The following is a 14,027-nucleotide window of genomic DNA, read 5'->3' as shown; positions in this document are numbered from 1 at the left end:
TGCAAAGGTACCCTTTGTGACTTGAGCCTAAGATGTGCATGGTCCTTTAGAAGTGCGCTATTTGGGCCTACTTCCTCTTTCGCTTTAGCACATTTGTGCATTTATTGCTGAATCAACACCATGTACAAACACGCCTAACAGTTTTGCTATCCACAATTTAACGAGAAAAACAGAAAGCTCGTCATTCTAATTTGCTACTAACGAAAAAGAAGTCGAAAGCCTTCCGTTTAAGTAATAAATGTACAGACCTATGAGACCAGTAGTTTTAAGCGATGCACCCCAGGATTTCTGTATTAACCAAACATTTGCAGTGGGCAGTCAGGGGTTCCCATATTCAAGTCCACCTGTGCCAGGTGCCTTCATTGGAGGAGGGAGGACAGTTCACTCGAGAAGTTAATCACCTGATGAAAAAGGTCTAGTATTTATTCATCTAATGGCATTTAAGCTGGAATGATCTAAAAAATCTGTCAATCAGTACAAAAATGTTTGAGAAATTGATCAGTGAATATGTTTTTGGTCACGGTATTATTTTCTTGGCGGATTAGAAGAGTTATTAGAAGTGCTTTCAACAGGGGTCGCACAGGCTTTCAGAACTCCTTCAATAAAATACTTCAAGGAAACGAGGGCAACAGTTTGGCCCCGATGAGTCCCGACGCACGACAAAACATCAGAGGAGTTAGCAGTCAGTGCACTCAGTAAAGGAGATGTATTCATTTTCTGCAAGCGAATGTGCCTTACCACTGTCTTAGGTCCAATTCCTGAGAATGTTCAGGAGTAAGACATACATACTCAGGCCTGTTAGTCGCAAAGCTTCTTTTTGGTAGAAAATACCCCTGGAAATTCACGAGTAAGTCACACCTCAGTCTGCAATAAGCAATATTTGCTCACAGAAAATGCTTTGTGAAGCTGGCCATTTATGTTTAAGTTATGCAGTCGATGCACTTTTGTTAAAAAGACAGAACTGTGTTAATCTGCAGACCCTGTTCCTTGTGCACACACTTGTCAAATGATTAAACGTAGAGATTACTTTGTTTCGCTTTCACCTCAGAAAAGGTATTTTACCTGTAGGCACATAACCAACTCCCTCCTCGTAAAAGGTACTGAAATAAACAGAGAGACACAATTAAAATGTGTAAGATTACAGCATACTTTCCATACCGGAAGAGCCCCTTGTTACAAACATCATGCCAGTAGCCCAAGCACAGGCTGCACAGTACAGTGGGTCACAGGAAAGGCGGCCATCTTGGCAGGCATTTTCAAGAGTTTAAAGAAAAATACTCCCTTTCATTTTTAATAAAATGCTCGATTACTACAAAAGAATATTTCGAACACGAATGAAAAATTATCCAAAGACTGAGAAGAATTCCTAGCTTGTCTGTCACCACAGATTAGTGTGTTCGAATCTGTCATATAAATATTGGGACCACAGCTGAAGATGTTGCATAACATGTCTGACATTCCATTGTCTGTTGTGCATTTTCTATCTGCGGAATGTTGAATCTGGTGCTTTTGAAGGCAGGTTCTTGTTGTTGGAGACTCCCACGTAGACATGTGTGTACTCCCAATGAGCCTTGATTTCCCCTGTCATTCACTGTTCTTCAGGATTCCAATAATGTGTGCCATCTGCATACCTGTTGTCCTTTGGACTCCTTCATTTCAGTCCAGTGGTTGAGCTCTTCATCTCCTGAGCTGTTGAGCCCTAGAGAAATCCAACCTATCATCTCTTTGCGCTTCATACTACGTTTATTGTACACAGACAGTATGAGAGTTACGTCTGATAGCTGAAACAGCGCCACTTGGAAAATGAAGGTCTCTTTGTATAATGGGTTTGGTTGACCTCGGCGAAGGGATGTCTTACACTTGGACATCTCCTGACCCATGGAGTTCAGCAAGGTTAGCTTGACATAGGTATCTACAAAGTGAATAACAATGTTTAGAAGGATGAGCCCAAATAAAGTTTATAGCAGCTGTGCAGCTTTGTGTTTGTTATAATGCATTCACATGGAAGGATATGGCGTATACCAATGTTAACTGAAATCGATTGACTAGTAGCAATTTAGACATTTACAGATCAAATATGTATTCTGAAGCATACAATTCAGCTCCGTTATCACAAGATTGCTTTTTGGGTTGTAAATTTGTACATACTTTGTAAGAGATAATACTATGGTATACTACATAATCCTGCGGTAAACTAGATTTAGTTACACTGAGCTGAATTTTACAGAATAATTGACATTGAGCAAGCTTCAACTAGCCACAAGACTTAAAGCGGACCATTGAGTTCTCCGAAAAGAGAAATATATGAAGAGGCTGGAATGAAAACACCAAACGTAAGATAAACAAAGAAAGTGCTATGGTAACATCAAGACAGGTTAGAATGGAACACATACTAAATATGGGAACTAAACAAATTCTCTGAATGGATGCGGTTGGTTATTTGCAGTGTGTATGTGTACATATTGTAAACTAAGTTTTTGCATTTCTATTTCAGTGTGTTCATGTTGACAGCGTTGTGTGCACTTTACCTGAGTGAACATCAACAATCCTGTACAATTCGTTTTTTAGAGAGTTTCTGTCCTTATTTCTATGGGCAAGTGATGTCTGAAGAACGTTTACAGAATGTATATATCTTTTTTGTCCAAACTATAAAAACATTTTATTTATATCATTAGCACACATATTACTTTTAACTATCAATTTTGATCTATGTTTTGCACTACATGCCGTCTGTTGTGATGTTACAAGATATTTGTCTTTGACTGATCCGGTATTCATTCACTAGAACCTACACTCCTTCAAATTTCTAAAATGATGGACATTCTCACTGTTGTGTCAAAGAACATACATTAAAATACTCTTGTTGTGTCAAAGAACATACATTGACTTATTTAGCTCAACAGGCATGCCTAAGCTATGTTCATGCATGTAATTTACTTATGTCTTCTAGTGCTTTTTGCAAATGTTTTTCTTCAGTTCATAACCTTTTTCATAGAGATAAGTGCGGGACCTCATAGAAATTAATGTTATGGATTGGGGAAATATAAGTAAATGGGTTAATAGCTACACCTCCCACTATTGGAATGGATATCCTAGTCTTGCTGCTCATAAAGCACATTGCCACAATGACATTGCCTGGATCACTAATGGTGTTATCAAAAATTTCAAGTGTGCCAAACCTCTGGCTGTCTAACGTTTTGATACAATATTTGAAGATGGCCCCTATAGATATTGAGGGCAAGACTTGAAAAAGAAATGTTTTTACAGTGTCAAGATACAAGATATTACCTGGAGTATTGGAGTACTACTTTTTAATGCCATGTGGTCAATGGCCTCATCTCTGTTGTGCAACTCATCACAAACGTGATGGATGTGTCGTCTTCTATTTTATACCTGCATTATAACCTATGGCACTTGTAATACACCAGTGGGAAAATCTGCCTTGTTGTGACAGAGTATCCCACTTGACAACTTCTCAATAAAGCCATTTGATTAAGTACTTATGTTCATAGCATTTCTTTGTGCAAGTCTCCTCTTCATTCACCATTCATTTGCTTGTTTTTCTTGGAACTGTTATGGCAAGGTGGTGTGGTTTCACCATTAAGAAATTTCGATTAAATATTTTAAAATTTGGTCCGAAAGCTCCTTTATATATGTTGGCTCCAACTTGCAACCTGCATTATGTAAAGAGGGTCCAGTAGAAAAAAGAGAGATTTATGCGAGTTAGACATTATTAGTGAGCTCATGATGGGGAATTCTAAAATAGATTAGGTTTTCTGATCCCTATTTGAGGCACTGAAGTCAGTACTTTTTCATGTAGCTTTCCAGCTCCTTGTGTCGATGGATGGAGGTCGGATGTTTGATTATTTTACAAAACTTTATTAAAACTTTTACTTCATACTGTAGATAAGAACAAAGACATACCCTTATAAAAAGAGTAAGAAGTTGAATTTAAGAGAATCTGTTTGGGTCCCACTTTACTTGTATTCACTCCCTTCCTAATTGACCCCACTTTCCCTGTCCACTGTAGATACATCCATTACATTGGAGACACAGGCAGGGAAAATGTACCTGTTTTTAATATGGAGAAAACAAACGGAAACTTTTTTTTAATACAAAAATATTTGTAGAGCAGGCGCTTTAAACATGGGGCCCAATTGGCAAACCTTCAGTACTGCAAAAGACGTTTCCCTGGTAAAACAAAAGACCGCTGACCAGGGTCTAAATGTCCCTATTAGTCTCCAGAAGAACAGGCAAATGTCTCAAATCAACATGCACTAGTTGGTATTAAATAAATACCCAATTATCATATTGTCTGGTAGTAAAGTTCAAACCCTTTATGTGATGCTAAGGATCTAATAAAGGTCCTGAATAATGTCTGGTCTTTCAGGCCTCTCTGTTCTCAAACCCATCATGGGCATCTTGAATTACAATGCCTACAGACAAATTGGACACAGACAACTTTCCTATGCATATCTTATGAGATGGTTAAAAACATAGATAACTTCATAATCAGGTACAACTATACAGTTGGTGACTTGGGTCAACTGGTTTCAGTACTAATTTAAGGCCGAAAAGGTACTGCTCTTTTTTCAGGACAACAAATATGTTTACTATTCAATACCACTTGGTTGGAGCCATCTAGCCCTTCATCCTATGCATTCAAAACGGATACATGAAGATCCAGTCCCATCTTTTACTATAGGTGCTAGATGGTTTCAAATAATATTGGTGAGGAACAGTTATGGGTTGAAGTGAGTGTCTTAACAACTTTCATGTACGCATTCAAATGAGAACAAGCATTGGAAAAGTGAATAGTTTGCACCTTTGAAAGGCATTTACTGACCTTTTTGGCTTTGCCAAAGCTTAAGAGAATCAGTAAAAAAAAGGGTTGTTGCCAATGTGGAACAGCTTCGGCAAAACCAAAAGAATAAGAAAAGAAAGAATGATGTATGTATGCCTTATACATGTTTCTGCATCGCCACTCTTGCACACTTATGTGTCATCACACTGGCATGGGCCTTTTTTTTTACTTTTAAAATACTGTGCAAAATAAGTGGGCACCCATCTTGGAGCAGTAAATTAAAAAAAGAAATAAGTATGCAACACGGCTTCACTGTCTGGAGAGTAGTGACCTGATAGCAAATTGCAGCTGCTGAGCCTGGGAAAGAGAAAAAAAGCTGGAGGGGGCGGGCACCGAACAGAGAGTGGGGTAGAAACTTAATGGTGCCAAGCGGCTTGTAGAAGAGTGAGAAGAGAGGATCAGGTGAGCAACAAAGAAGTGGGGGAATGAAAAAAAAATAAGCAAATAGTGACGAGGAGTAGTGAGGAGAACAAAGGAAAAGCTTGTGGGTACAACATAAAGAGTGTTGGGATGTGGGAAGGGGAAGCAACACACAAGGCAAAAAGCAAGAAAACACATGCACCCTTATTGGTGCTGAAAGCAAAAGAAAAAGAAATGTTCCCTAATGTCAGTCGCGGAAGGATAAAAGTCATCCAATCAAAAGGATAGTATATACAAGAAGAGTATGGCAAGCCATCAAATAAGAAGCAAGCAATGACATGAATGTCAACCAATAATGAGAAATACACCGACCCAAAGGCCACTATAAGTACTTGTATTGCGCACAGCAGGGTTTTCAACTCAATAGGTCTTTCTCTAAAGCTGCCTGTAGCTGAGACCTTAAAAGGCCACCATTCAAGAAATGTAAAATGTAACTCGTAGCTTTCGGTCCTAAGGAGTCTTCTAAAACTTGCAGATAGGCAATTAGTCCAAAGAAAGGCTCCTCAACTTCCTCTTTTGACTCTTAATAAAGAGATTAGACACTTAAAAACAGAATTTAAGGCTTTGACCTCAGTTTTGTTCTAATTACAAACTTAATACATTAAGCACGAATGTATTTAGTCTTCCACCTCCTTAGGCAAACAGTTTTACCACTTCCCTTTTGAAATGAGGATTAGTTGAAGTCTCACTAAATTGGCATCTGTCTAAGAGAAGTACGAAAATATAAAGACAGCAATTAAAATCTGAAAAGAGAAAAGGAAAGGTGAAGGAAACAAATTCCCTTTGAGAGAATATGAGTGAAGATTCGTCTTTTGCCTTTACAAATCTGTACTACGTTTATGGCTATGGCACTGAGGAAAACCAACATTTTGGTCATTTAAAGGTTGTAGGTATGTTACATTTTAGAGGTCTTTCCTATTTAGGTAGCAGGTATAAGTGATAATTATATGAAACTAATTCACAGAATCGGCTCATTTGTATATGCATTTTCTAGGTCATTATTATAACAATAATTCTGTCAGTGGTTTGAAATGAAAATCAAGAACTGTTTAGATTTCGAAGTGTTTATAAATAAATATTAGGCAAATGCAATTGGTACCCACTGCTTTTATTACAGAAAAACGAAAGTCTCATGGTATTTCAATTGTGCCTTGAGAACTAAACTGTTAAGACTAAACCCATGCACACCAAGGGCCCCACTCTAAGCATGCCTGTATTTTCTGTCCACATTTCAGCAGTTACTGCCTGGTAGCATTGCAAGGGTAAAATTACAGGTGGGCGAATATACTGCTCAACTCAGAAGTCCAGAATCTCTGCAGATCACGTAGTTCGTGCAGCAGGCAAAAAGAGGGTCATAATGGGGTAAGTGGATGACTTTACCTTCCACACGTTTTTCAGGGGAAAACCTATATTTAGTGTCTATATGCGCTGCTGCACCTATTTTTCTAGCAAATCTAATCAGCTCAGAGTGCTATGTGTTCAATTGTGTTTTGGGATTTTGAAAACCACCGTCCAATTCAGAGATTATCACACATTTGTATTTGAATATGACAGATAACATGTACATTTCCGGCAACCAACAATGTGGGCAGCTTTGTTGCTGGCAAATTTCCCTGTGTATGAAAAAGACAACATCCAAGTTAGCCTGTAGGGGAACTCACCTCGAATTATATAAACCTGTCCACCTATCAAGTGTTTAAGACAACAGAACAGTCCGTCTGACAACAGGGGGTGGAAAGCAGTAAAAGAAATAATGATCAGATGTCAATAAGTGGGGGAGACAGGGTTAAAGGTTAAAGTTTAAGAGGAAACACTTCACTGGAGTGAAAAAACAAGGCAACAAAGCAGATCAGTTCATAGAGGGCAGAACAAGAGGGTAACTGGGTAAACTGGAATGGAATGATAATTCTTTAACACCATTGTGCAATACGTACCAAAAAAATAAAACTATACTGATACTAGAGTATCTCGCTGATTTATTCACATAGTTCACGGAAACACTGGACAAAACATGCATTAATGTAACATGCTACGCAGCAGTGGCTGGAAATCAATGTGTCATTTTGTTTCAAAATCAGAATTAAGCATATGAATATACTCAATTTTTACAAACAAAATATCAGAGAGCTATCCAGTCGTTGCGTTTGATATTCTTCCTACCTTTATTTCCAGTCACCTTCAAAATTGGTTCAAAATTCTAGCTGAAGGTAACACTGCTTTAATCTGATTCCTAGTTAAGGATACAAGCTGAATTTTCAGAGTGTTCTTGGAACTCTTGTGTAGATTGCCATACTTGCCTTTTGGGACCAAACGGAGGTTGTGATAGCACTCTGTCAGAGTCCAACCATGCAATCCACTGGAAATGTAAACTTTTGTCACCCCAGGTCACCAATCAAGAATGGTGACATATATGTGCGTTGACAACATTTATATCTAAAAGGTAGGTATATGTGGAGTTAAGAATAGTAAATCTATACTTACCTCTATATATTTACCTATACTGTATTCTGGTTGTCAATATGTTTCCTACAATATTCTTGTAGCAAGATATTTTTATAGTCAATATTCTGACATACAACCATTTTTTGCTTATTCTTGCTTTCAGGCCGCAAATGGGAAAACATCTGCCATAATCGGCGTAGCAGATTGTCTCTCAAGATCTATGGCCAATAGTTATATTTCTACCTTTATATTAGTGGATCTTTCACTTGCCTTTAGCCTACTGATTATGGGGTGCAGCTTCAGCAAATTTGAAAACAAAAGGAATGTGGCACTTTTTAGGTCGAGCCAGGCTACTTTTTAGGTTGAACATTCGAGACCTCTTGTATATACTTTAGTATATACTTATATGTGTATGTACTTTGTGGGCTCTGGAGATCAGCCCTAGGACTTGTCTGCTTCCGCTTAGGGAGTTTTTTTCTGTTCAACTGCCTCTATTTAACTGTCTTGATAGAAAACGACCAGTAGAGGTCAGTAAAATACCAGAATTGCTTTCTGCTTGTTCAACTGCCTCTTTTTAACTGTCTTGATAGAAAACGACCAGTAGAGGTCAGTAAAATAACAGAATTGCTTTCTGCTTAGGGACTTTTTTATTTTTATTTTTCTGGCAACTGCCTCTACTTAACTTTCTGATAGAAAACGACCAGCAGAGGTCAGTAAAATACCAGAATCACTTTAGCATTCTCTAGATTCCAGTCCATACAAATTGTCTTCCACGAGCACCAGTAGACAATAATATTTGTTTCAAATCTTTTATTTTCAGTGATATGACCACCGGAGGCCCTGATTTTATATTAAAAAACAGAGCTTTGGATTATACCATTTCCAGCTGGAAGGCAATAAACAGTTTGGTGCTTACTTTCCATCCATGTTAAAGAACAGTAGATGTTTCAGCACCCAGGCTAATGTGCTGCATAGCTAAATACAAATAAGGTCCCAAAGGCGAGACCGATTGCATTGTAAATGCTTGTTTGCAGTAGGTATCAATTGGCGCACTTGTGTTGTTTGAGGAACTGTGCTCCATTTGAATGCTAGGAGTCTTAGTTTTTTGCCTCTGCTGCTGAACTACTGAGCAAGTGCGTGGTCCGCTTTGATCTAGCATGCACTCTCAAAGGAACCTGTTTGTATTTATTTGAAAGTGCCCTCCCTCAAGCTCATGCTCAAAGTTAGGAGTTAGTTAGTGCATGAGTTGGAGAAAGAACAGCAGTGAAATACGAGCATGAGCAACACATCGGACATGTTAGGCTTAGCATCACATAGGTCAAGGTCACCCAGTGCTGGATGAGAAAGAAATTGTCAGTGATATTGGCCTGTACGGTCTAGACAAGCGAAGAGACTCTGCAGAAGGTTTGGTTGTCAAATGCAAAGATGTCTTATTAAAAGCTGGCTGAAGAGAGAGCATTATTGAGAGAAATTATGTAGAGTTAGAAGTCAAGACAGCCTAAAGCAGAGCCTTTCGGATGTCAATAGAGATTTGGGCAGTGATAGGTTTTGAAGAGTAACTCAGTACTGAGCAAGATGGAAGAGATGACTAATGGTGAGTTTAAAATATCAAGCAGAGAAGTCTAAGTTTTAGGTATGGTTTTGTTGTGTAGAGATCCGACTCCATCCCATTTTTTACTGGGGTAGGAGAAGTACACGAATGCTTGACAGTTACGGAGGAGAATGTTAGGGGCACCAGACTTAAGGAAGGTTTTTCGGAGCACCAGATCTGGTTGATGTGGTGAGATTATCTTTATTTTTTATCTATATTATTTCTGGCCAATCTAGTTGTAGGCATTCCTAGACCTGGATTTGTGGGAATTGAAGTGCAGGCATGACAAAGAAGCAGACAATAAAGGCACAGCGAAGTGGATCCTTTGTCTGCTACATACAAGTGGGGAATGCCTCTCTTTCAGGCTTAGGGGTCAATCTGTAGAAACAGAGCAAAGTTCACCAACATAAAATGTAAAGTAATGAAAATTAAGTTTTAGGAATGTTTGTAGAAGAAACACACTCATAACTGTAATATGAAGAAAAAGAAACAGACATATTTAGATAATGCACACAGGTGATCAGAGGTGAGGGTAAGAGGTTGCAGGTTGTGCAAAGGAAAATGAAGGATTTAGTTATTGGAAAGTGTTCAAAGGTGCTTTATTGGCAAGGTGATTAGGACTGGAAATGAACTTATATTGCATATTCCATTCCCGATTTGAAGTGCACTCTTGATTTCTCGAAGTGACTAAAATCTGCAACAATAAGCATGGGCACTAGACGACATGGATCATCTGTGTGGTTTCAGCATGCATATTTCACAATATGTTCCTAGTAATCTTTCTAGCAAGACTACTTTCAAACAAGTCTGTGAGCCATTCTGGCATTTGTATGGTGGCAGTATTGATGGGACACCCCAAGTGCAGTATTTCGAAGATTTAAAAAATGATCCTTTACATGAGACTGATCGGTCGGGATGCTGTACTAAAGTGACCGCACAGTAATCCTTCTTGGGTGACTATAAGTGCTTTGCAATGGAGCAGCCCTTTGTGTCAAGGTACCAGCTCTACTTGATGTTTGCTCATTGGCTCAGAACTACTTTGTCACATGGTTTCATCATGAGGCAAAATTAAAACATTATGTTTCAGAATGCCTATAGAATATGATACTACTAAAATGATATCACAGCACAAGTGATGGGCGGGGTTTGCTGCTATCCAATCTGATCCCCTACCTTTCAAACGATTCACCTCTACTACACAAGCCTCTCTGACTCTATGGTAAGCACACTGATCACACCCCTTAATGACGAAGCACTGTCTGGGTCAATATTGGGGCAAAAGGTCCCCGGCATGGTGATTGGTGTGCACCCTTGCCGAGTGCCTCAGCTGCATGGAGATTTGGACAAATGGACGTTAGGTCATGGGTGCAAACAGATCATTTTTGTGCGCCGTGACCTAGACCCGTCTGATGATAATGCAGTCTTGTTGGAAAGGGAGGCGCGCATCAAGTGATACCCTCAGGGTGGTAGAGGGCTACTACCCTTACCTAGAGTTTACTGACATGAGGACGGTGGTGGGAGCATACCCGTTTTGCATTTCATAGGACCACTAGTGTTAACAGGCCCTTTTACCTGGGTTACTAGAGTGGTCCCTACCAGCCCACTCGTCTAAAGTTCCATGGCCTTGTACTTAGCTCACCTTGGCCTGCATGGATTGTGTGTAGCACCAGATAGTACATGGTACTTGCGTATGCATGCTGGGATATGTGTGTGCCGGGAGATTGTACATAACATGAAGGCCTGTGGGTTCTATTTTGGAAGCCCAGGACCTAGAGAGGCTAATGGTGGTGAGGACTGCAACCACCAGACTGAAAATGTGAATTGTTGACATTCCTGATGGCTAGGGTAGGAACACATACACTAGAGGAACAGGAGCAGAGGATCGTCTGTGCACATCAAGTCTCTGATTCAAGGAAGGGTTACTGGTCAGTGGAGCCTGGGCTCGATGTGAGGGAGGTATGAGACTGATAAGGTTGGCACTGTGGACTAGGGAATATTGACAGAGACGAAGGCTTAGGCTTTGAACCTCTATGAGGGATATTTGAGAGGGGTGGCTGAAAGCTCGGTGTGATTCCTGGTTACTCTCCTGGTCTGTGTTTTGAGTTAATCAGATTGGAGCCACCCTGCTGTGGTAGACTGTCCCTTAGAAAAGGACCAGGCAGAGGAGACAACACTTCACACAAGATGCCACTCACAATCCAAATTCCAAAGGCTTAGAGAGTAAATCACATGTTTCTGGATTTGAACTATAAAGGTGGGAGCCTGATTCCCACACTTTGTTCACCAACACTATTCTTCAGGGGAAAAGGAGAAAGAAGGTCTCTAAGACTTCCAGCTGCTGCAACCAGGAGTGGGGACCAAGGTCTGCTAGTCTCCCAGCTGAGAGATTGGCCATCACCCAAGAAGGCCCAGTGCCTAGAGCATCAGCCTTCTGCCTGCCTGCCTGTCTGCCAAAACCAGTGTGCCCAGGGAGGAGCATGAGAGGGCATCGTGTTAGTGAGGCTCAGTGAGGATCCTGATTAGTGGATCCCAGTGAGCAGAATACGAGGCGCCTGGCCAAATCAGGACTGGCGTTACTAGAAAGTCAGTAACTCCTGCTGGGTTTATGTGAAGTTGTGCGTCTTGTGCATCAAACAGCGATGGGGCGGTCACATGGATGATTGGGGCTGCTACCTGTTTCCACTGAAACTCCTAGGGCATCGCCCATTGGAACTGAGACAGTTGGGTCCATTGCCCAATGCATCTGATTTGTTTTGCCTATCACCCATGGATGTGACTCACTAATGTCAGAAGTGGGGCCACTAGAACCACTGGGGCAGTCACCTGTGTTGGAGGAGTCCTTTTAACAAGAGGAGGAACTTGAACACAAGGTCAGATTTGGTCCTGTTTCATTGCAGCTGCTCCACCAACTTACCAGCAGGAATTGTGAAGACGAAGAAGACGCAGCGCACGGAAGCCATTGCTGTCTGCAACTGCCTCAGCACACTGTCCACTGACGACAGGCGGATGCAGTGCAAGCAGATTAGTGCCCGAAGAGCTAAAACTTTGAAGGTCAAACCCAGACTTTGATATGCATCGCTAGTGTGGGCAGCACCTCTAGGGTTACCTCCAAAGATCCACCAGAGACACATTGGTAAGCATGGAGGAGGAGTGGGGGACAGGAGCCGCAGGGAGAACATGACCCCATTCAGTGCTACGGCGCTAGCCCTAAGAGAGATTCTATGTGACTTATTTAGTATGCTGTATTTGCATGTAGAATAGGTCTGCTTTTCTTACTAAAAGAAAGTATTGGACTGGACAATGATACTACTGGGGTCACTATGGACATTTTGAGCTATATTACCCCTCGCATACCTTGCACACCTAGCTTCGCTTCAACAGCCTTGGATTGCTTGGCCCTCACTACCACTGAGAATCAAGTGCTGAAAAGATAGTAATTGACCCAGTCACTCAGGGCCTATAAAAGTCAGGCCCTGGGACAGCAGGAGTAAAAGGCCACAACTCCCACAGTGGGGCCCAGTAAACCCTACCCCATGGCCCTCTGAAAAGGGTTCTGACAATCCACAACCATTTCGACTACACTCACATCCTAATTACAACAACACTATCTTGATGGAGTCTGCATGCCACCTGCCTTGATTATTAGGGGCATCAGTGTAGAACCCTTTCCAAATACAATGTTTTATGGAGTCCATCATCTAGTCCAAGCACTTGCACTGCCAATTTATCCGTCATGTGGTGTTCTGTAGTATATGATTGTGTTGTTTAGTGAAACTTACACATAACCTCAATATGTTTTCCATTTGACTCTCACTATGCTGCCCCACAGAGGTCACAATGTTCTTAGGATGCTATGAGCTGAACAACCAAAGCCTGCTCTGACTTTCACCATGAACTGATACTTCACACTAATAAATAAAAGTCTTAATCTCACATACTTTAGCTCAATACTGGTTGCTGCAATACAATGGAGGACTCCCAAAAGGGTTTTTTCCCCTCTCCTAAGTCATGTTTTCAGCTGCTTCATAAGAGACAGTGTTGTTAGTGCTGATTTCATTGTCAACAAATTAAGTCATCTGTCAGCTTCTCCTCCCGGACTTTTCCTAGTCCAATCCAAGTGATGCTGGATCCAATCAGGATCCAAACTCACACCACTCTATTGTATATTACACATCAAACTTTCTATGGGGGTGTTAGAGCAAGTCCTCAACCATTATTATTTTTAATGTTACCAATTACCACCACTTATGACCCATTGACTAGTAGCATGACATATATGTATGTGCTAATGAATGCATAGTATGAAGAGATTGTGTTGGTTCATGTTCATTTTGATTTGCCTGCTATCACAATAAATGAATATAAGTTAACTTTGTGCATTATTGCCAATATTTGTATCTGACATTGTAAAGTGCTTTTATTATTAAGAAAATATTACTTAATTTAGATGTGTTTAAGTTAGCCTGACTAGGTCTCAAAAAGCTTACACTGACATCGTTCACATTTGCAGAAAGAAGGTGCACTTTTATTTTATGTGAATAAGCATTTTCAATGTGCATGTATTTCCCTGTATGCTTTTCCATTTCAGAAAATCAGGAAATAGAAGCATCATTGGCGGTGATGTTTATTTTACAAAAAAAAGTAATTGTATTAAATCGTGTTCCTCACGAGGAAGCCATGCTCAGGATGTTCCTGTCTTTTTAACATTCT

The 14,027-nt window shown here is 40.4% G+C and overlaps 1 protein-coding gene across 1 annotated transcript in view; it reads right to left on the bottom strand.

The window, feature by feature from the left end:
• Nucleotides 1-965: 965 nt before the first annotated feature.
• SYT14 (synaptotagmin 14) overlaps nt 966-14,027 on the bottom strand; it is a 486,478-nt gene continuing 473,416 nt past the window's right edge. The window contains exons 6-7 of the mRNA XM_085609382.1: nt 6,946-7,002; nt 966-1,912 (exon numbers count right to left, since the gene is read on the bottom strand). Of these exons, the coding sequence (XP_085465508.1) occupies nt 1,599-1,912; nt 6,946-7,002 (371 nt within the window). The 3' untranslated portion in view covers nt 966-1,598. The remainder of the gene's footprint in view (nt 1,913-6,945; nt 7,003-14,027) is intronic.

This window comes from Triturus cristatus, chromosome 6 (assembly GCF_964204655.1).
Source record: "Triturus cristatus chromosome 6, aTriCri1.1, whole genome shotgun sequence".
In the NCBI taxonomy this organism is placed as follows: domain Eukaryota; kingdom Metazoa; phylum Chordata; class Amphibia; order Caudata; family Salamandridae; genus Triturus; species Triturus cristatus.
This window is presented reverse-complemented; position numbering and strand designations above follow the sequence as displayed.